This window comes from Antrostomus carolinensis, unplaced genomic scaffold (assembly GCF_000700745.2).
Source record: "Antrostomus carolinensis isolate BGI_N321 unplaced genomic scaffold, ASM70074v2 scaffold6360, whole genome shotgun sequence".
NCBI lineage: Eukaryota > Metazoa > Chordata > Aves > Caprimulgiformes > Caprimulgidae > Antrostomus > Antrostomus carolinensis.
Window position 1 is genome coordinate 58,190 of NW_010286371.1, and position 23,778 is coordinate 81,967.

Genomic DNA, 23,778 nt, shown 5'->3' on the forward strand with positions numbered 1-23,778 from the left:
CACCTTGCCATTATTAGATATAATCAGTGCCTTGAGTCCCCTGCTTGGGGAAAATTTCCCCACTTCCTGGAGGAAGATAGTCTGAAGAACAAAACAAATCTTTCTGCACTGTTGATTTTTTTTTTTAATTCAAATCTGGTTGAACTTATCTGAAAACAAAAGACAAAACAAACAAAAAAAAAACCCCAAAACCAAAAAACACCCCCAAAAGCCCAAACCAAACCAACAAAAAAAACAAAGACAAAAAACCCCCAAAACTTTTATCCTTCTGATGTGGTAGTCCCAAGTAATTTTCTGCTTTGTTTCTCTCTAGGCTTTTTCTCAAGTAATTTCCAAAATTAGTATGTCTGTCTCTTACCAAAATGGTTCACAACATGTATTACTATGATCCCACATACACATCAGCTGAGGAAAGACAAACTTTTATGTTCAGTACATTTTATAAACAGCCTCCAGTTCCTAAGATTATTGAAAATCAAATGTTCAGGTTCCCCTGATTCCGGCAAGGATAGTGTAAGCTAAAGACTCTTCCATATCTTAAAGGGACAGTCAACCAAGCCCACATTATAAAAATGGAAAGGAATATTTTTCAAAATTATTAGTGGTAAAGAATTTATAAATCTGTTGGAATTCCATGATAGCTACGCACTCCTTTATTTTAGATTTTAACTGCCATTGCTACAAAGAAATAACGAGATATGTCCTCTTATTATGGAGCCATTTTTTTTAACTATCTGAAAGCCAGACAGCATCAGATGAAAAATTATTATGTCCACTACTTACTAGAAGATAAATTCAATACCTGGAAAAAGTACATGTATTCATGCTGCTGTTCATCATCACACAAAAGAAAGCACTAACAGCATGAATATGAGGAAGCTGACAACAGATGAGAGAGAAGGGAATATACCATGATTTGGATTTTACGAAACTCAGATCTCAAAGTGAAACAGGAGCAACTAGACCACTACCAAATTCTCCAGCCTTCTTTCAAGCATGGCCTTGAGCATAAGCATTGTACACACTGTCACAAATTGTCCTTTCATTGGTATAATCAGAGTAAATATCACCCTTAAAGAGTATCCACTAATTACCTTGTTACTTTAATTCACCATCAGCAGTTAATGTGTACAGGTTAAATTATAGTTTAGAGGCAGAAATTAATAGTTTAAAGAGAATGCCTGTCTTCATACTGGAATGGTGGCAGCTATCAGATTATGCAGGTAATTATCTTTTAATATACAACACATCTGTATATTGAACAGTATTAGAGATATTCCTCTACTACATAGTACTCTCTGTATTAGAGATATTCCTCCACTACACAGTACTACATAGGTATTTTTAACAGAGATTATTAAGATTTCTCTACTCTCTTATTCTTTAGCTGTAGAAAATCAGGAAAACTGACTGCATATGGGCAAACCTTTTGTGTGTTCTCCAATTCATATACTACAATTTCCAAACTGAAGAGTTAAACAGTACAAAGCTAAAAACAATGTCACAACTGTCCAACAGTCTTATCTATAAAGAGATTTTTCTGAGGCACAGACCAACATGGATTTCATTACACTGGATCCACACTGGCTCAACAGACAACCTATGACATAACATGTAAGACAGAAAATGCCTAGGTAATACCTGGGAAGTTTGTGCACAGGGACAATTATCTTTTCACTCTCACAGAAATGAAAATACACAGGATATAGTAGTAATAGATTTATGCTCACAGTTAGATTATTCTGTAAACAATTTACTAAAGACCTTTCTGAATTTCTCCCCTTCTCAAGCAGTAAATATCATCTACAGAAAAGGTATATTTACCTTGAAAAGACAACATTTAATAATGTTTCTAGATTAAGTTTGCATTGATTTAACCTCAGAGAGATAATGTGGTCAAGAGAATGCCCTTTCTTTCACATGCTAATGTTGTTCCTAGAGAGTATAAATCACCTGGGTGTTCCCATACCTAAATTTCTGGATATAGAAGGGACTTTCACTTCCATCCATTTGTAACTAACTTACTTATGGGGTCTTTTCCTCTGAACCTGCTGGTTTATGAGGATATACACTCGACATGTTTTAACATATTAGTTTAGGGTTATAATTCAGAAAGGGCAAAAAGTTTTCATAAATCTGCTAGGACATTTATGACATAAGCACATCTAAATAGAAACTAAGAAGGTTAGAGGCTGCAAACATATCTGTAATACCTTGTTGCTGCTTGCCAGTGTGGAATCACTTGCTAGATAAAAGCATAACCCAGACTAAAACATAGAGCAGACACCTGAAGCTCAATCTGCTCACTTAGTTTAAGTGACTTGGCCACTGGGGTGAAGCTCACCTCAGAGCAGTAACCCTGCATTTATTTTTTGGCCAGTTCTCTATTACACAGTCTCAGTGAAAGTCCATCTCTCACAAATCTATACTGGCAAGTCCATAAGGAACTGAGAACTAGACAAAATTCAATAAATTATTGTGGAAGCCTATTTCCAAAACTGTGAACCAACTCCTTTCACTCTACTACTAAGTGACCTCTTAATCACTGATGTCCTTGAATTCTCTGGATACCTCAGGGAACTCTTCCCTCCTGACAGTTCTACAGGCTCCCAAAATTCTACATTGTCCACATGCTCATCATAGACCCACTCTGAGCCCACCTGACCTCCTCTGTGACTCCTGTAGGACCCAATTGTGGAAATGTAACCTGATTATGTCATTACACTGATAGCTTCTGGCCATCAGGTTTGGATTTGTTGACTTTTTCTTAGTATAAGGTGGAGGAGGTACCACCCTGGGACAGCTGCCCGCATATTGAGGGGCTTATTGAGAGCTCAGTTGTCTCTCTGCCTGATGGGATTCACATTCACAACTCTGCTCCCAGTGACATGCAATCAAAACATGCTCGAATTGCAAGGCCACAAGCTAGGTTGGCATCCTCCAAGATCATATGGAAATGGGACTTCTGTGCCAAAAAAAAAAACCAAACAAAACAAACCCCAAACCAACAACAACCCCAAGCCACCCCAAAATTACAACAAAAAAAAATTTCATGAGTTCAGAAGAAGAGCAAACATGAAAGTACTCACTATTCTATTCAGAATACTCAGGTGAGAGTCATAAATCTCTGACTTTCGTCCCTGTAGCTACTACTAACAAGCAGAATCAAACAATCACTAAGTAAAAAACAAATAATCCCCCAAATAGGACTTAAATAGAGAAATCCCTTTGCCAACTGAATGCTCTAGGCAATCTGCAATAAAATCATGGTGGCAGCAAAATATGGTTGTGAGGGACTGAGAGTCACCTCAGCTATCCTTAGAAATATTTGTCTAATTGTCTCATTCCTTCCAGTGATGGAAATTCCACAGCCCTCATGTGTAACCCTTCTCCACATTTATCTGCCTTTAGTATTCAAAAGGTTTAACTGAAACATCTCTTACAACAGTGTAAACCCATTCATTGTGCTTAGTTCACTCTCTGTCCAACTTTCTGCAATAACCTCTTATATATTTGAAGACACTTATGTTTTTCCTGAATCAAATCTTCTCCCAACTAAACAAATCCAATTCTTTCAACTTTACAATATTTGCTGAACCAAATCTCAGCTGCAACAGACAAAGTCTAACCTTGCTTTGAATTTTCCTGGGAGGAGAGAGATGCAAATTTGAATACTCTAAGATTGAAAAAGTTGAGCTGAGGTCTACAAGCACCTAGCTCTTATATAAAAGCCACTTGAAAAGAATGTATCTTGCTCACTTTTTTCAAACACCTGCCATCTAGCAGGTATCTTCAGGTATGGACTTGGGACCATTGGCTGTCCTTGTCATTCTGTTCCAGATTTTTAAGAGGAGTTCAAATGCAAACTTCCACGATTAGAATTTCTCATTAACTTCTCTTAGATGGCTCTGCAGTCAGCATATAGCCTTTTTCACCCTTTGAAATGCATACTCGGCCACTGTACACAGAGCTTGTCAACCCAACATTGGGTTTTGCATTCTATTTCAGGTTCAGGAACCTAAAATATAGCAAGTAAATATAATTTGTAGAGATCAGAGATGTCTGTATTAAATATTGGAACACAGCGACATCTTCAAGATTAAAATGACTAAGCTAGTTCCAGAGCCATAAATAATATACTTGCATTTGTACTGCTAGGCTACCCTCAATACCCGTATCACTATGGTCTGCTGAATGCAGCTGAACTCATCACTACTAGATTTCCATTCTCTAAGGGAGATTCTAAAGAAGCAGGGGAAAGGACTTATCCAAATATTTTAAGAATAGCTTAATGCTTGAGTCACAGGGACACTGAAGCAGTACTCTCCCAATTCAAAAAAGCACTCAGGCAGGAAAGTAAGCATCAGTCAGGTAGGATGAAACCACGTATTTATGGTGTGCTTAAGTGCTTAGGTAAATCCAGATACTCTTCCTGGATTTTGACCCAATATAGTCGATATGTGTATACACTATGACAGAGGAACAACAGCCTACTGAGGAGGATGACAAATGAACAGTTTTAGATTGGTAGTCATTGCACCTCTAATTAAGAAAGAAATTGCAGCCTACCTAAAAGACTGTAAACTTTTCCAGCCCCCATCTTTGAAAGTGATTTTAAGATATGCCAATCAAGGGCATTTTAAATACAATTACTTATTTTTCATCTATTGTGTAAAAGCTAGATTAAAGAAGTGAGAGCAATTTCATTGTGAGATTTGTTGTCATTTGGATATGTTATGGCATTTAGATCTCTTGGCTGGTCAGACAGCTGCCAAGACAGCTCTCATCATCTTCAGCACTGGGATGATGATTTGGCTTTCAAATGATTATAACTGTTGTAGGACACCAAGACAATATAAGACAAGCTGATCTTGCAGGTAGCTGGAATTGGTTATATCATAAATTTTCAAACATTTAGGCAAACCTTGAAACTTCAGGAGCAAGTAGGTCATTAATGTAATGCACTCTTGCTGTTCTTGTAATAGCAAGTGTTGACCTGTCATTTAAGGCTTACCCTTCATAGGCCATAACACAGTACTTGCTGTAAGATAGTGTTGGTAAAAGCACATGGTCATCATTACAGACAGGATAGGACAAGAGTAGGACTAGTATTAAGCATATACAAGTGAACATAAAGAATATTTATATCATCTTGGTTTTAGCTGAGGTAACTATGTTAGATGACCAGAAAATATATTGGATGTACAAGGTAGAGATGAGCTTGGATTTTTCACTGATAAAAACAGAAGCAAATCTATTGCAAAGTGGCCAACAGATACCATTTTTATTTTGTTTCATGAATTCCATGGAAGAACATTCCATGAACTTTATTCCCATGTAAAAAAAAAAGATAAAACACATGAGACCAAGCATGCCATTACACAGAAACTTGCATTAAGTGACTAGTCAACACCAGCTTCTGAGAGTTTTATCTGAATAGCAATTTTAAGACAGTCCTGTCAAACAGAACACTCAATACTTAAAAAACTGTCTACAGCAAACAGTTGAGCATAATGCAGGGAAGCCCAGATTAGTGGAGGCTGTGTTACTTCTGAAATGAGCTATCTCTGTAAGCTAGCTACAGGAGTACAAGATTACAGCCTAGTCTTGCAAAGAGGATTGCCTCTCAGCTAGGTTTATTGGGATGGGCATGTTGTTGCACATGAAACCAGATTGCAGCATGAAAGTTAGTACCACGAGTCAGTCTTTTGCTGTGATGTAGAGACATAGTTTGGGTTGACACACACTTATGCATCTCTACACGGCACTGTTGACCAGTGTAAAAATTCCATACAAATTATGTTTAACAGAAACATGGATTCAAACAGGTTTTCAAGAGAGACACATCTCTAAGGTCCCAGAGATTGACTGAGTCATGGTAGAGTGTGTCTAACCAAATTATGAAAGGAAAGCTTTTATACATAAGAGATCTTAATTCAATCAGAAACTCATACAGAGTTTCAAACCTACTCACAGAAACTGCCCACCATGTGTATTTGTTGCCAAATGCTATAAAAAGCCTGTAAAGGTTTTTCAAAAGGTTGGATTTCAGATAAAAGGGTTTAGCCTGAAGGACAGCTAAGGAATAGAGATACATTTCAGTGGAGAAGTCATGAAACTTAGGAAAAAAAGTGAATAAACTGGTATAAAACGTGGCTGGACTATGGAGTATGGCTCAGATTTTTGTTCAGTAGTGTATTCTTTACAATTAATTATTTAATATTCATTAGTCTAAAGATTTTTAGATGCAGAAAACCTGCTAAAAGATACTAACTGACATGCATTCAGAAGCTGGACTGCTATCAGACACTGACATTGACTTAATTTTTTTCTTCTGAGAAGGAGTTTCAGAAATTAATTAATTCTTTACAGATCTCTTAGAGAAAAAACCTTTTTCATGAAGGTTTTCCAGTTGTCCAAAATGTGTTAGAAAAGATTAATGACAGAACAGTTAATGACAGGACAAGGGGAAATGACTTTAAGCTGAAAGAGGGTAGGTTTAGATTGGATATTAGGAAAAACTTCTTCACTGTGAGGGTGGTCAGACACTGGAACAGGTTGCCCAGAGAGGTTGTGGATGCCCCCTCCCTGGAAGTGTTTACGGCCAGGTTAGATGAGGCTTTGAGCAACCTGGTCTAGTGGAAGGTGTCCCTGCTGATGGCAGGGGGGTTGGAACTGGATGATCTTTAAGGTCCCTTCCAACCCAGACCATTCTAGGATTCTATGATTAACAAATAGCAACAGCATACAATTCCTTCAAACAGAATAAAACATTTGGTATGCCACTTGGTGTATCACTTGCACAGTTTTTAAAGGACTAAGACTCAGAGAAAATCAGGACAACAAGAGGAGATAGAAGGTTTGTTGTTCATTTTTCTTTTCCTTCTCATAACTCATTTTAATACTAATTGGGGTAGAACCAACTACAACAAAGTCAGTGAATTAACTGTTTGCCCTAAAGATTTTATTTATCAATAGAGGACCACAAGAGATGAATAAGTATCTGGAATGGGAAAGTATCTGTGAAGCTTGTGATTTTATGTCTTCTCTTTGGCGTTAAATAAATTAAGGACAAAATTCCAAAACCCAAGGTGAGTTCACTAGGAATCAATCCAATCGGAGGAACCGAATTTGTTAGAACAAATTCAGATATCTACATGTGAGCTGGTCACTCCAGGCCTACTTTGTTCTCAATGGTGAGAAATCAACATTTTTAATGTGGGATTGATTACACAGGGGATATCTTCAATAAGTCAAATGAATCTCTCCAAGCATATAACAGATGTCCAAGGTTAGATGAGATTAAACACATCCTTTGTGTTTCTGTAGTTAACAACAGTCATATAATAGATGCAATACAAAGTTACTTCCAAGCATTAGCTTTCCTGAAGCTTAAAAGAGTCAGTAGAATCATTATGTAATGATTTGGTAGACACATCATGACACTTCTGTCTGATAAAAATATTTACCTGTAATATTTCATTAAATTTAAAGTTACTGTGTAGCAACTATAAGAGGTTGACGGCTGCCAAGAGCTGTGAGGTTCCTGAATAGAATGGTATTTCTGGAGCCTTGCCCAGAGCTGAGACAAAATTTGACTCATCTTCATGCATACATTTGCAATATACCTCCAAACTAAAATTAAGGATTTAACTCCATCATGAGGTTCTAATGATATCATGTTAGAGCTAAGAATTTATTATAATAGCAGCAGAAGCTTTTAAACAATTCTAAAGAGAAAGATAATCTCTCCACAGCTATATTCGTTGGGATATTTGTGACCTTGAGTTGTGTTCTCATGCCTCAAGCACTGATTCAGTTGTCAGCAGCAGGATAATTATAATCTGAGCTCCATTTTGTTTCTTTATACTATTTCAGAGTATATTAGTAAATATTGCAGTGAGTAGGAAATACAGTGGTTGGGAAGGTTATTCCTGCAAAATTTAGAAACTGTAGGATAGGAATTAAGCTAGATCAGGAGTGATTAATTAATCATATCTATTTTTGCTTTCATTTTCAGCTAACAATCTCTAACAAAAAAATAAAATAAGAGATTAAGAGAGAGGAATGAAGACAAAATATGAAAATTGCATGACATTTACATAACATCATTCTGTTCAATCTGCTTATATGTTACAGAAACATAGAATGGTCTTGGTTGGAAGGGACCTTAAAGATCATCCAGTTCCAAACCCCCTGCCATGAGCAGGGACACCTTCCACTAGACCAGGTTGCTCAAAACCTCATCCAACCTGGCCTTGAACATTTCCAGGGAGGGGGCATCCACAACTTGTTTGGGCAAGCTGTTCCAGTGTCTCACCACCCTCACAGGAAAGAATTTCTTCCTAATATTTAATCTAAATCTACCCTATTCCAGTTTAAAGCCACTACCCTTCATCCTATCCCTACCTGCCCTTGTAACAATTCCCTCTCCAGCCTTCAAGTAACTCCTTCAAGTACCGGAAGGCCACTAGAAGGTCTCCCTGGAACCTTGTCTCCTCCAGGCGGAACAGCCCCAACTCTTTCAGCCTGTCCTCATAGGAGAGGTGCTCCAGTATATAGCGGTATCTGTTCAAACTGTAAGCTTCTTGCCATCTGCCCTGTCACTTACGGAATGTACATGCACTTTTGAGCAAAAGGGGAGTCCTAGTCTCAAGTAAGATTTTTGTGATACAAACAGTAATGAGAAATACCTTCAAACAGCTAAGTAACTAATATGCCATCTTTTTGATATTTAATCTTTTGATCTGCATGCTGAAGAAATCGGTAAATAATAATCTGGGAATGGAGATAAATTTTGGTTTTAATTACTGAAGTACCACTTTTTCCAAGTATCACATCATCCATCAGAAGATGGAAGCACTAAACCCTGTAAGTTCATGTCTCATGAGCTCTAGCTTCTGTTTCTTGTACATACATAATTTGATTCCAATACTTCCACTGGATAACCAAGCAGATTTCAAAAATGTTTGTACTTTTACTGAGAAAAGTTGTTGTGCAATTTTTCAGATAGATAACCTACTTAACTGCTGTTCTGGATTTTAAAAAGAATTAAAAAGAATTCTTTAAAAATAATTGGTGAAGAAAAACACAGAAAGTTATCGGCATGCAGTGTTCACAATATACTATTCCACCAGCTTTAGTCACAAGGGTTATAGTGGTCAGTTGGATTGCAATATTTTGACCACAGTGGAGCAGAAAAGGCTCAGAAAGAGAGAAAGGAATTATAATTCACCATGTTAAAACAATATTAACAATAGGTACAGTAGCAAAATATTGTCTTTTTTATCACTACACAGTAATACAGTAGTTTAAGTTATTCTTAATATTTTGCCTAATTACTATAAAAAAAATGTAACATTTCCTCTCACCACTGAGAAGCCAGTGTGGAAAAGATATCAGTGGTTTCAGGTACTTGGAACAGTTTCAAAAGTTCTGGTTCAGATGATAAGTCAGCAAGGATCCTTAACTCAATATGGGAAAAATCTAGAAAACAGAGTGCTAAAATAAATTTATTGCTCTAAAATAACAACATACCTGCATTTTAACTAAACTATTGTAAATTGAAATGCAAGCTGGGACTGTTCAGTCATTTCCTTGTGCACAAAAAAAAAATCAGATGCCTCCAAAAAACTCATCCTGAAGAAGTTATATTCCAGCTACAGATCACAAGGTGTCTGATTCCTTAATTATCTTCAGGTGTCAATCTTATTAGCTCTTTGTTTCTACTGACAAGGCTTACATATTATCCACTTCTAAAGCACACTACTGAGTATACATCATATAGCAATATTAATTGATACCGACAGATTTGACAGTCTTGTAAAATATGTCATCAAAGGAGAAGGGAAAAAGAGATGACAGAACTGTGAACACTAATACATATGAAAATAATAATACATAAGTATCTTACCTGCTGCTAAAAATGTGTATCCTTTTTTTGAAATAAACAATGTTCTTGGGGAAATAGTTACTATTTCCTCTTCTTTTCCTAGAGAGGAGACAGACATTTAAGTCCCAAACCCCTGTCCAAAAATATCGTGTTGCAAATCATAAGAGGTTTTGTAAATGACATGCCAAACACACAACTAAAACCACAGAAATGGCAACATAAGCAACCTAGCAGAACACCAACTGCCAGCATCACAATTATTTTACTCTGTCAGTCATGTACAACACCTTTATCTCTGACATCCTTGCAGGGTGACTTATTTCTCCTCCTTTTTCAAAAGCAAACCTTTCCCAAAACACTAGCTAACAAGTAACTACAATAGCTAACACTATTCACAGATCACTTAATAAAGGAAGCAGATAAGGAAGGGTCTATAGAGGTGAACTAAAAAATACATTTTCTTATCTTTGAACATGCTGCAGCAATGTGTTAATAAGCAAATTTTGACTTAGAGGTGGCAGGGGAATACAATATTGAAAACAAACAACTGATATAGGCATCCAAATTCTAATGACAGAAATCCCCTCTAATATCACAAAGCAATAATGTACATTGACAAAGTATTAGAAACTCATTGCATCCCAGGAATACCACTTCTCTTGGTGGAGAAAGGGATGGTGGTTTGAAACACAACACAACACACTTAATCTGATTAGCATAAAAGTGGAAAAAGTGTGTCCTGATACAGGAGTGAAAAAACTTAGAAATACATTTTTTAGAAGCACATATTAGAAGATTATTAACTAAACTGACATGTTCCAGAAAGGCCTACATGCCACAGTTATGCATGGTAGCTCAGGTTTACACAGCCACCACTCACACATTTTTTAATAATAACTTTAAAAAAAAAAATTCTACAAATGAATCAGGTAGATAAAATAAAACTACTGTCAAAGTTTCACGTTGTCTTTGACAGACTCCTGTTTTATAATCTGTATTATTTCAAACACAGGGAGTGAATAGCTGTGAAAAGTCAAGCCTGCCCTTATCTGAGAACAAAGTGCAACAAATGAGCAGCATTTCCCAGCTATGGCTGTAGGCGTTCGAGAAGGAGAGTTTATGTTGGCAAATCTCTCTCGTATTTGAGTCTACTATTGTGAGTTTCTCTTTTTATCACTTGGGTCAGGCTTTTCTACACTTTACTTTGATTATCTCTGAATCATCTGCCTTAAATCCGCTTCTGTTATCAAAACCAACACATCTGACTAACTATTGCTGTTTAGTTGTGAGTTTGATTAAAAAGACCCAGCTTTAACCTCTCCTCGGAAAAAGCTTTCTGAGCTGAATGCACACAAAATCATTCCTACGATATTTACTGGAGTCAAGATACATAATTTCATCTGGAAAAAAGGAACGATGAGACAGTTGAAGGAAACAAAAAAAATCTAGAAATTTGTGACTATTTAGATCAGTGCTAAAACAGCAATTTTTTTGTAGCAACAACCAGCAAAAAGTAATTGGTTTAACTGGTAATGTATAATTAAGCATCAATAATCTATTCTGTTATTAACTCTGGAGCTATTGGTCTGCTTTAAAATATAACTCAGTAAAATAATTAGATAAAATTGCCTTTTCACGTTAATAAAACAATAGTATACCTTTTATGCACTGTTTCTTTGTAATTCTAACTGGATGTTTAGAGATTCCTTGAATGTTCTACAAATAAGAATAACAATGCTTAGTAAGTTAAAGTTTATGAAAACATGTTTATGAACAGTTTATGAGCAGCATAAGAACATTAGTGATACTAATGTCAACAAGTTTTTCCCATATAATAAATAAGATTAACCACTTTGCCTTTCAAAGGAATCTTCACACTTCTATAACTATAGATACTTTTGAATACCTACTCTTCCTTGAAAATTGGAAGCTTGTGAGAATGATTTCTCACCGGCAACCTTTCCAAATCCTACTCTCTGGATACATCACGAAACATAATCAGCAACCTCCCTCCCCCAAAAAAAGAAAATTGTCTTCTTATTTTAAACTGTATTTTTTAGATATGATGCATTACTTTCAAAAAAAGAATACATGTGAACTCTGAACTAAACAGATTCTTCTTCAGCATCTAGCAATTTTTGTAATATCTATTTCTACTTTTTAAAAATGCATGATAAAATATAGAAAGAGCTCTTTATTAACTACAGCATATCAGTAAAGGTTAAAAGTGAGAACTAAGTTTATAAACAAACACGCAGGACTAGGAATAATAGAAGATTTTTCTTTAAAGATCTGGGTTCATACACCTCCAGTAAAGCATGAGAGATGACACAAGACAGATTCCTTCTGTTATTTTATGTTATTATGTCTCTTCATCTAGAAAAGTAACACATGACAAAAGATAATGTGTATCAGGCTCAATTTTTGTAATTCCATGCAATTAATTTGCAAGTGGTTCAGGAATTAGATTAACATACTAATATTAGGTAATAGTATGAATTCCAGAGATGGGAATAGCGCTATATAATTTCCAAATTGGAATGATCATTTTCTATGTAACTTTTAACACAAAATCATTATTTTAAACTTGAGGGATGTAATGAGACTGCAAAAGCCATTGAAATTTAAAGCAGAAGTAAAAGAACAAAACAGCCAAAACAGAATAGTATCATTCCTAGTCTTAGTATCACCCTAAAAGATCTACAATTAAATGCATTAAACACTTGCCACTGTACCATACACAGAGAGAGAGAAAACTACTAAATAATATACATATTTCCATAGCCTGAGTAAACTAGAAACACTGCTCTTAATCCATCAATACAAAGGTTGACCCAGAAGAAACACTTGTAATATTTAATATTTTATTCTTCATTTTCTAGAAACATTTAAAATCCAATTGTGGCGATGCTTGTTGTAATGCTATTAACCATATTTTGAAATAAGCAGTTGTATATTCTGTGCACAAAACTAACATTTCTATTGATAACAAGTTAGGGAGGATCAGTGCTTGTTCTTACGAATAATATGCAGTTTAAGTGGCCACGTAAGCTAGTAGATCCTCAGAACTTTATAAAACTAAGTCCTTTATTATGTATCTGGACATGAATGTGGGAGCCTAATTTAACACATTTTAAAAAGAAAATCACAACATTTTAATTCTGACTTGAATCATTTTAATGGTATAGATCATTACATGGGCTTTTCACTGGGCTCTATACTGGTATTGACACGTAGTTATTAAGATCACCTCCAGCACAGGTTAAAGAGTTGTTTAGTTACTCTCACTTATTATTGTTCCTTGATTTGTTAGCTTCAAAATCCTGAACAAAGCAAAATAAATAGAAATGTATTTCAAAATCTAGCTACAGTGGTAAAAATAAATCATTATATGGCCATCTTGTTTTCACTGAGAACATATGCAGAAAGTCTGCTTTTAATGCAATTTTAGAAGCATTACTAATAATTCTGAAAAACACAATTAAGCAATTGCAAGTGCAAAATGTACTTTCACTTGTAAATTAGTTAACAACTCGTAATTTGAATAAATCTTCAGAAAAGAAGTAACTCAAGAAACATGAAAGTGGTAATGCTCATCTTTGAGCTATTGGAATAGCTTAATAGATTCCTCTCATCTAATTTGAGATGTCTTTAGGCTAGTCACTGGTCTAAACTAGCTGTCTAGAATCCCTCTATAGTCAGCAGACAAAGACAGGAATTTCCAGTGGGTAGTTCAATCTATCTGTATATGACACACACTTACAAGTTGACCTATGATTCCTCTGGAGATGAAGTTTTCTAAGATTTAGATTGCCAAATTTTATTAGATAAATTTACTTTAGATATTTAAAAGGATGGAGAAATAAGGAGACAATCTCAGAAGAGTCTTCCAAATGGAAAGCTTTCCACAGCTTGAGTTGGAAATCAGGTGACAGTTTTATCGTATCAAAAGTGGAAGATTGATGCAGCTTTGGTAGATGACTATTCCCACCTCAGACTACATAATACAGCATGTATTTTTTGCTTTTATGTATTTATTTCAAGTATATTTCTGTAAAACCCTCACAGATCCAATCTGAGATGTGACTGTTATCCCTTATTGTTAGAAAGGAGCATTCATATCTTGTTAGAAGTTAGAGAGAAACAAAGTTGCTCTTTCTGAATAACTATCCTCCAACAGACAAGAAGGACTTGAAACACTGTGATAGAAAAGTTGGTTGTGAAAGTTAACTACTAATACTTCTCAACGTTGTTTCCGAGTGAGGGGAAAAAAAGAAAAACCAAGCTATTCCAGTGGATGGTTAACAAGAAAACCTAGCATTGGTCAAAAAAAACCCAAAACCAAACCCAAAACAAACACATAAAAAACCACCACCATAATACAAAATTCATTTCCAGAGGTTCCAAAGGATAGAAAGACAGATGAAGTCAAAGGTCCCAGTTTCAATTATGCTTGAAAGGCTGTGATGATCAAGGGAGGTTTCTGAGTGCTGGAAGAAAGCAAGTGTTACTCCTTTCTTCCAGGGGGACAAGAATGAGGATGCAGAAAACTACAGGTCAATCAGCCTCTTCTCAATTCCTGGGAAGGTGATGGAGCAAATAATGCTGGAAAACATTTGCAAACATATTAAAGTCAAGAACATGATCTGGGGTACTCAGCATGGATTTACAAAGGGGAAATTAAGCCTAACCAACGATAGCCTTCTGCGATGAAGTGACTAGCTCAGTGGATAAAGATAGAGAGCAGCAGATGTTGTTTACTTTGACTTTAGCAAGGCTTTCAAAACAATCTCTCATAAAAGCCTCAGACAAGCTGATGAAGTACAAGCTAGATAAGTGGACAGTGAGGTGGACTGAAAACTTGCTGAACTGCCAAGCTCAAAGGGTTTTGATGACTAGCTGGAGGCCAGGCACCAGTGGAGTACCCCAGTGGCCAATACTGCTCAACACCTCCATTAATGACCTGGATAACAGGACTGAGGGCAACCTCAGCAAGATGGCAGACAATTCCAAAACTGGGAGGAGTGGTTGATACATCAGATGATTGTATCCCTCTGTGATTCAGAGGGACCTCAAGAGTCTGGAGAAATGGGCTATCAGGATCTCAGAGTTCACAGTCTGGAAAGCAGCTTTGCAGAAAAGGACCTGTGGCTCCCGGTGAAAAACAAGTTGAACATGAACCAGCAAGGAGCCTTTGTACCTAGGAAGGCCAATAACATCCTGGGATGCACCAGGAAGAGTGTCACCAGCATGTCAAGGAGAGGTGATCCTTCCCCTCTGCTCAGAATGCCTGATGGGAGAGTATAAAGAATATGGAACCATATCCTACTCCCTGGTGCTGCATGACAGGACGAGAGGCAGTGGTCATAAACAATTACAGGAAATTCCATTTAAACAGAAGAAAATATTTTTCTATTATCACAGTGGCCAAATACTGGAAAACGTTGCACAGACAGGTTGTGAAGTCTCCATCCTTGGAGATATTCAAACCCCAACTAAACATGGTCCCAAGAAACTTGCTATAGTGAACCCTGCTTTGAGCAGAGGTGTTGGACTAGACAATCTTAGTGGTCCTGTCCAAAATCAACTATCTTGTAATTCTATGATTCTGTTTTTATAACATTACTGTAACTGATTGTACCCCAGTGCCAACCCATTGCCTTCTCTCTACACATGATTTCCTCCTATTTCCATAATCTGATCTTTTTACCACTATAATCCATCCTGACTGATGATCCTGCTGCATTCCTTACTCTGGTTGTTTTAGCACAGGTTAGAAATTTGTATCCTTGGTTATGAAAATACTTCTGTTAAAAGTTGTTTTACTTTTGTCTGTTGTTTGAGGTGAAGACAGTGTAGATTTTTGCCTACGCTGTTAAGCTTCTGCATAAAGAGCCATTCAGAAACAATGACAGACTTCGCTTTGGCAAGGAGACTCGGAATTGATGAACTCTTGATGTCTCTGTTAAAGCCTCCCAAACACAGTTTTCTCATGAAGCATTCAAGCCTTGCAAAATGGATGGTCTAATCCATAAGGAAAGTGATTGTATTAAAGAAGAGTAGAATGATCAGTGAAAACAAAACCTAATCAAAATCCATTAAAAAACCCACAGTTCCCAGTCTGATGAGTTCATTCTCCATCAGTTACACTTTCTGTTGAGCTTTCCATTTTTGGTATCCAAAAATCTACATCTAAATTTGCAATTGATTTTTAATTCCTTCCTACATTAAAAACTAGTATGTTATTTTGGTGATTTTTTTTTTTTTCAAAAGGTTACACTATACAGATATATATTGGATAAATTACCTTTGAAGTCAGTATAGTTTGACTTCACCTAATCACAGAGGCTGGTGGCGCATTTTAATGATTTCTTACTCCATGTCAAGCAGGGTTGTTGATCATATTTCCTACGTTAAATTCCTCTTTCAGTTGTTTATATTGATTCAGCTAACCCATACCTCTCTTTCTCTCCATGTACATTTTTGGTAGCATAAATTTCTATTTTTTTGGGCAAATAACCTCAGTCAACCCTGGTAACTATCTAAAAATATATGTCTATATATGTATGCATACAATGGCATCTATAGCCACTTGTATATTCTTTTTTTACTAGAAAATGTCTCACTAATCTACTATCTGCTTAGATCTGCATTTCTAAATATCTGTGGAATGTGTCTGTCTGAACACCTACAAAATGCAGGGAGGGGAACAGAAAAAAACAACAGTAAGTTACTGAAATAAATAGGAAGGCATGGAGGTGGCTGCAGATTATTCTATAGATATCTGATTCTGATTAATTCTTGCACTGATCTAAAGACTTATTTAAAAACAAGAACAGAGACAAAACTTACTACTGAGGTAAGAGTATCCATTCATAAATGTATACAGCGTGGGTGTGTCATAAGGGAAGATCAAAAACAGTCAAGGAGTTAGATTGAACAGATATAAGGAAGACATTAGACCAGGTAGGTTATAATGTATATATCCTTTGATGTGGCAACTAATTCACCTGCTGTTACAGTGACCCATAGTGCCAAACACTGAAGCAAAATAAAGTCAACAGAGGAATTAAACTCTGGTTTACCGTGGCTACCGATGTCAGCAAATAGCAAAAAACCTAGCTGCATTTCCTATAAGCAAGAACATTTACTGTGACTGTGATCCTGCCAGATTTAATTACTCTAATAGCTGTTGTTTCAGGAAATGAATTATTTCCTAACACTTGAGAAAAGCGCAGATTTTCTCTTCTGTTTTAAAAAGTTCAGAGCAGTGAAATTCTAGTTTATCTCATGAAATGTAGCACTCCAAAAAAAAGCACTAAAAAATGTAGCACTAAAAACTGAAGTATTTTAAGTCCAAAAGTTTCTGGACTTTCTCTCAATAGCTTCTTCTCCAGAAAGTTTATGAAAATAATTAGGCCACAACTGTTCTCTTTGAACAAGAACCCAGCTCTACACAATGAAACAGAAAGTAAGCTTCTAAATTCATGGCATCTGTTTGATGAATAGCACTGTATTACTTTCGGAGCAGAAGACCAGACTTCATCACAATGATAAGAAGATAGGTGGATGACAACTCCTTTGAGCTTTATATTCTGTATCTCTAATTACTTTTTTCTTTTTAGTCTTGTAGTGGATTTTTTCCCATTTATGTGTTGCTTCAAAACTTTCTCAGTCATTTTCCTTCTTTTTCAGTTGTCTTTTCTTGCTCTACATGGAACTGTACCTATTGATAAATTGTGCTCTCATAGCTCAGTTAATCAATTTGAGAAGAAATGTAAGCACAGGTTCAGTAAGCTACTTCCTTAACCATCAACACTCTGTTAAAGGTCAAAGCTGCTGGAGAAATAGCGAGGAAAACTGCACACTGCTCAAAGTAGTATTCTTGCAATGCAGAACTTTGAGTCCTGAGGGCACTCACAACATCCAATCCATTCAATTTGTCTGGCATCTCCAAAGCTGATGGCAACTCACTTAGAAGAAATTACACAACAGGAAAAAAAAACCCAAAACAACCCACTTTCACTATTTCTTTTTTGGGAAAATTGCCATATTTAATTATTGTCTATAGCAGCATTTATTTGCTACTTTATAGCAATAAACAGTTATTTTCTGTTGCTTCTATATAAGACAATTTCAAGACAGTCTGAACATCTAATTTTTAAAATACAGCATGTAGCTCAGTACATAGAGAAAATATGAAAACGAACAAGGTCACCATAGCAATACCAGCCTGGTATGTATGTGCACAAGCATTCCTAAGCAAATCTTGACTTGTCTGCAATTGCCACCTAGTGGCTAGTTTAATTTTAAAGACATCTATTTTCCTTGTCAAACATAACAATACAGATCTCTGGTAAAAGATTTCTTAATTTTTGGTACTAGCTACTGGTTTTCAGCAGTTTTAAGCAATCATTCAAAGGTAACACACTCCCCTCTTGTCCTACCCAGCAGCACAGAATTATCAAGGATTTAGAAGTCAGTCAAGCAGGAAACTTAGAGGTAATTCATCACCCTCCCACAAGCTTGAGCAGCTTTCAAAGTGAATACAAGGGAAGAAGGGCAACCAGAAATACTCCTTACTTTAGAGAGTTGGCCATAAGAACAGTGTATTTCATTTCCTGCAACTAATCCTCTTTCTGTCTTATTCTTTGAAATTTAGACCTGGCAATGATCTCAGGTAATAATGTTGTAGCAGCACATGAGAAAGAACTTGATGAGTGATTTTTAAAATAACAAAAAATATTTTATTTTACTAACTTATTGATTTGACATGTTCTGTGACAAATTATTTTGTCAAATCATGGGTTCAGCCCAGATGCTTGGTTATATACTGACAGATTACTAACCAGCAAGCAAGGGAGTTTGTATATATGCAGCTCTATGCATCTTTCACAGAAACAAAGACTGCTTTTGTTTCCCATATATAAAGTGACTAAGTTTAATTACTTATTTCATTTCATTTTCCTGAAAGAAAATTATACTTAAAACATGAGCTCTGTTAAACTGATGTTCATTAATACGGGAGGGTAAAATCTAGCATCTCCAACAAGATTGTTCCACATACTGCAGAATTTACTGAGTATATATCAGAAGGGAATTCCTCTTAAAAGGCTACAGAAGACTGAACAGCAGGCTGATTGAAGGAGTTAAATGAAACCTAAATAACCAATGACTCTTTCTTTGCTCATAGTGACAAAAGGATGACCCTTGATTTGATAGAAGTGGTCCTTAACTATAACTTCCTAAGAGCCACAGCCAGCAGATGATTATGTTAGTGCAAGAGAACTAAGGACAACAGGGCCACATGGGAGTCAGCAAGAGGACCTCTGTCCTATTCTGTCTATTTTCAGTGGTCCCTATACAAACCACTATTTTGTTGTTGTTGTTCCAAACCTGAGAGAGTGCATCCATCTTCAAAATTCTGGGGGAAACTTCCTGAGGTTTTATGAAAGGATGCTGAGGAAATAGAGTTGGCAAATTTTCTGCTCATTGACACACAAAAAAAAGAACTGTCAGCAGAGAAAGCTGAATGCAATAGGGCTGCAGAGCTACAGAGATAATTTTCCTGAAATTCTTTGGGATATCAACGATAAAGCTTTTGAAAAAACAATCCTGTCTGAAAACCAGATCATCCAAGACAAGTCTGTTTTGCTGTACCTAACTTTTGACCTTCTCCTACAATCCATTCTCTTTTTATCATTTTTCATTTCTGTCTCCTCTATATTTTGTCTTGTCAGAACTCAAAGATTTTTTTGAAGTAATTTTTGCTGACTGAGATACAGGATGGGAGAAGAATAATGTATAGTAGAAGAACACTGTATAGCAAAATAAACTACTTTTGTTATGTTAAAACATAGTGAAACCTATGCTGAGATCAGGCTTTATTTTGTCCTTGCAAAAAGGAATTAAGCCATCAGAGAAATATGCTAAGACCTCTCACTTTTGAGAGTTTCTAAGAGAAGACATAATTTGTGTGCCTGAGATTTTTTTATTATTATTATTTTTTAATTGTCCTCTCAGACCATAAGTCTCCAAGTTTTGAGTATTTCCTAAAAGTGCATATCTAAAAATTCCACCAATGGAATACTTCATATGAAGAATAAAAAAATCTTCAAGAAGAATTTCTAAAATGTTAACCAACTCACCAGAGGCACCAACAAACAACTTCATAACAAACAGGCACACAAATATTTAAATTAATATAAAGATCATACATGCATTTCTGTCCATTGCTGAAGATTCAATCTGAGCAACTGTCTCATGGATGAGGCCAGTGAAAATGAACTCAGCAGGACATGGGCTCTACCAAACTCCTCAGTACAGAGGCACAATGACTGACCACAGTGAGACTTCAGGGGATGGTAGCATATGCCAACCTCAAGTGTAAGAAAATCTCTCTGCCAATTTGAAATTTGTACAGATAAATAGTGGAAGAACAAAGACTGTGACAGACTACAAGTGACTAGCACTATTTGTTTCTTGTAACCAAAATACCCTGTTAACACTGCTCTTAAAGTATTCTAAAACTACATGGAATCAGTTTTAATAATTAATTCCAAGAGGCACAACAGAGTGTATAGGTTAACTTCTGTAACAGAACACTAAGTAACAGAGATTACTAGAATGATGTCACTTTACAAGACTTTTCAATTTGTAAGGTACTGAAAGCTACATAGCCAAAAACCCACTTGTTTTGATCAAAGATTACACTAATTTTGTTTCCTGTTAGCTATGTGCTCCATTCACATTTATATTAGAGGAAAAATAACCTGTCAGTGGCACTAGCTATATTCCAGCATGGGCTTCTGAAGCATGATGAGTGCATAGTTATGGTTTTTACCTGCAGCACTCCTGAAACAGCGCTGGCAAAGGCCATTCAAAGGATAAAACGAATCAGCATGTAACCAACTCCCTTAACAAAGCTCACTCAACAGCAGTAGGCACTCCAGTGTTGACAATGCAATTTATACATAGCGTATTGAACTGTAGTACCTTCAAATTTGAATGAAACAAGTGGAAGTATGCAGTGCCATCATCTCTCTAGCACAGGAAAAAATTATAGGAACTTTTTTTCTCCTACTTCTAGAAGTCTGAGCCTCTCTGAGGAGCATTTTTCCAGAAACTAAAGGAGAGTAAAGGAGGAATTCAGCCTCCACAGTCAAATTTCCTAATGTGCTAAAAATATGTTAGCTGATATTATTCCGAGTTGTAGAGAATCTTTCATTTTTGAGCTATTTATTTTAATTGCTCTATGTATTTCTGTGCTTATGTCTAGTTTGTAGAAGAAATAATGACAGACTCCCTATCTTATCCTGCATAAATAAAATGTAAGCATTTTGCATGTTGATTACTGCATAGAAGCAGATTTATACTGACTACACATTATCTTTCTTTAAATAACACACAGAACAATTATACATACAAAGATAATCCCAAATAGAAGTTCTATACATGATTGAACTGCTCTTGTTACTACAGAATCACAGCCAAGATGATGCTCCAAGCTTTTGTGAGCCCAATGGAAAACATGCTATAAAACATAGTCCATACATTGGACACACCACACTCACCATGGCATTAATGAATTTATACAAAGGACACTGTGTATGCAAGACGCCAAGAAAACAAAGGTCTGTGATGCAGAAACCTTATTTCTGTATTTGGGTATTAAATCAACATGACGATATTCTGGAGCATCAGACACGAGTGTTATGATATGACTAGCAGTGACTTCTCATGTCGTAGTTGTCACACCAAGAACTAAGAACATCCTATTGTAATGTTAATGCAGCGTAAATTTTCTTTCATGAATGTAATTGAACTAAAGTCTTGTCAACATGCTCATTCACTCATTTTTAAGTAAAATTTCCCTATTGTAAAACAAAAACTGTGATGAGTGAGAAAGAAAGAGATTAAATAGAGAACTTCTGTCTCCAACATTGTAAATACAGTTTTTTTAAATGCTAAAATCTTCACTAAAATGTACTTCTAAAAAATAAAGCAACAACAAAAGAGACTGTAAAAACGTAAAAACTCTAAATAAAGATGAGAGACTGTTTTAGTGCTATTAGTGCAGTCATAATCAGCATATGACTCAATAGTGGAACAAATATACTGAAAATAAACATGGCACAGAAACACATTCTGAATGCAAGAGATACGCAGAGAACACAGACCAACCGTAACAAACGGTATGTGCGCTCTGACCTTCCCGAGTAGCATTCAGCTCACCTGAGTGATAGCTGGTTGTACTGACTAGAAAATATGGCACTAAATTGCTTTGATGCAAAGGTCCAAGAAAGCACATAGACATTCTCACCTCTGTTAAGACACAACCTACCATTATTTTAGTGAAGCCCACATCAGAGTATACTTACCTAAAAATTATTTTCATAGCCTAGATGACATTATAGAAGGCTTTTGACAAGATGTTTTTTATGAACCTGTAATATATCTGACTCTCTATTCCCAATAAACATACTTAAAAAAAAAAAAAACAACCAGAAAACACTCACATAAGATCAATGCAAATATAAGACCTATACTGTCTGTCCATTTTAAATCAACATTAATTTGATTAGGACAGTGTATGAAAACAAGTTTACAAAAATTACACTCCTAATAGTGCAGTTCCAGACTTGCTTTCTGACTCCTTACATTGCTTCAGCTCTGCCAAAGTCTTCTAAAAGCTGTGAAGGAAAGGCACAGGGGAAAAACAGGACACTTCAAATCTGTACAGCACCTCATCGCTATTGAAATACTTTCATAGAAACCTAGAATGGTTTGGGTTGGAAGGGACCTTAAAGATCATCCAGTTCCAACCCCCCTGCCATCAGCAGGGACACCTTCCACTAGACCAGGTTGCTCAAAGCCTCATCCAACCTGGCCTTGAACACTTCCAGGGAGGGGGCATCTGCAGCTTCTCTGGGCGACCTGTTCCAGTGTCTGACCACCCTCACAGTGAAGAACTTCTTCCTAATATCTAATCTAAACCTCCCCTCTTTCAGCTTAAACCCATTTCCCCTTGTTTTGTCATTAATTGCCCTTATGAAAAGTCCCTCCCCAGCTTTCTTGTAGGCCCCTTTCAGGTACTGGAAGGCCGCTATAAGATCTCCCCGGAGCCTTCTCTTTTCCAGGCTGAACAGCCCCAACTCTTTCAGCCTGTCTTCATAGGAGAGGTGCTCCAGCCCTCGGATCATCCTGGTAGAACATCCTATACCATACACTTTCAGAAAGAGTATTGGTAGTATCGCAGATCAGCCTGGAGCCTTAATGAGGCCTGGAACAAAATGCCTGAAATTAGTGGTCACAATAGCTTTAATAGCACGATTCTAACAGTCTGCCTTGCTTGGTGTGTGTGTGTGTGTGTGAGCATGCTGAGGATGTAAAATCTATTGGGATAGTATTATGAAAGGAAGGAAGGGAGACAGTCAGCATCTCATCCACACTGTCCATAAACAATCTCAAAACTATTCCAAAAGTACATTTGAGTTTTATCTCAGAGACAATTAGTCGATTCGCTCCAGAAGACAGCCCAGAAAGGAAGAAATACAGGTACACTGTGGTAATCACAAAAACTGATTTGCTAAGTTAATGGACAGAACAAACTCATTTTTGATGGCAAGTGCTCAGAGGGGTCTCTACTTCAAGGGACTGTCTCTCCTATTAGAATGAAAACCAGATGGTTAATTTATTATTCATATTCCAAACACATTTTCTAATAAATGAGCATGCAATTCTCTAGCATGTATTCACTCTCAGAAAATATTACTTATATCTGTTGAAAGACTGAGGTATATTCAATATTTCAGAGTGTTTATAGTCCTTCTTTGAGCACATTAACATTCAACTTACCCTAATTAGTTTCTCTTTAAAATTACATT

General features: G+C 36.3%; 1 protein-coding gene across 1 annotated transcript in view; it reads right to left on the reverse strand.

The window, feature by feature from the left end:
• Positions 1 to 23,778, reverse strand: part of POLN (DNA polymerase nu) — a 103,077-nt gene that overhangs the window by 47,684 nt on the left and 31,615 nt on the right. The window contains exons 15-17 of the mRNA XM_010165470.1: positions 11,551 to 11,608; positions 9,914 to 9,991; positions 9,372 to 9,486 (exon numbers count right to left, since the gene is read on the reverse strand). Of these exons, the coding sequence (XP_010163772.1) occupies positions 9,372 to 9,486; positions 9,914 to 9,991; positions 11,551 to 11,608 (251 nt within the window). The remainder of the gene's footprint in view (positions 1 to 9,371; positions 9,487 to 9,913; positions 9,992 to 11,550; positions 11,609 to 23,778) is intronic.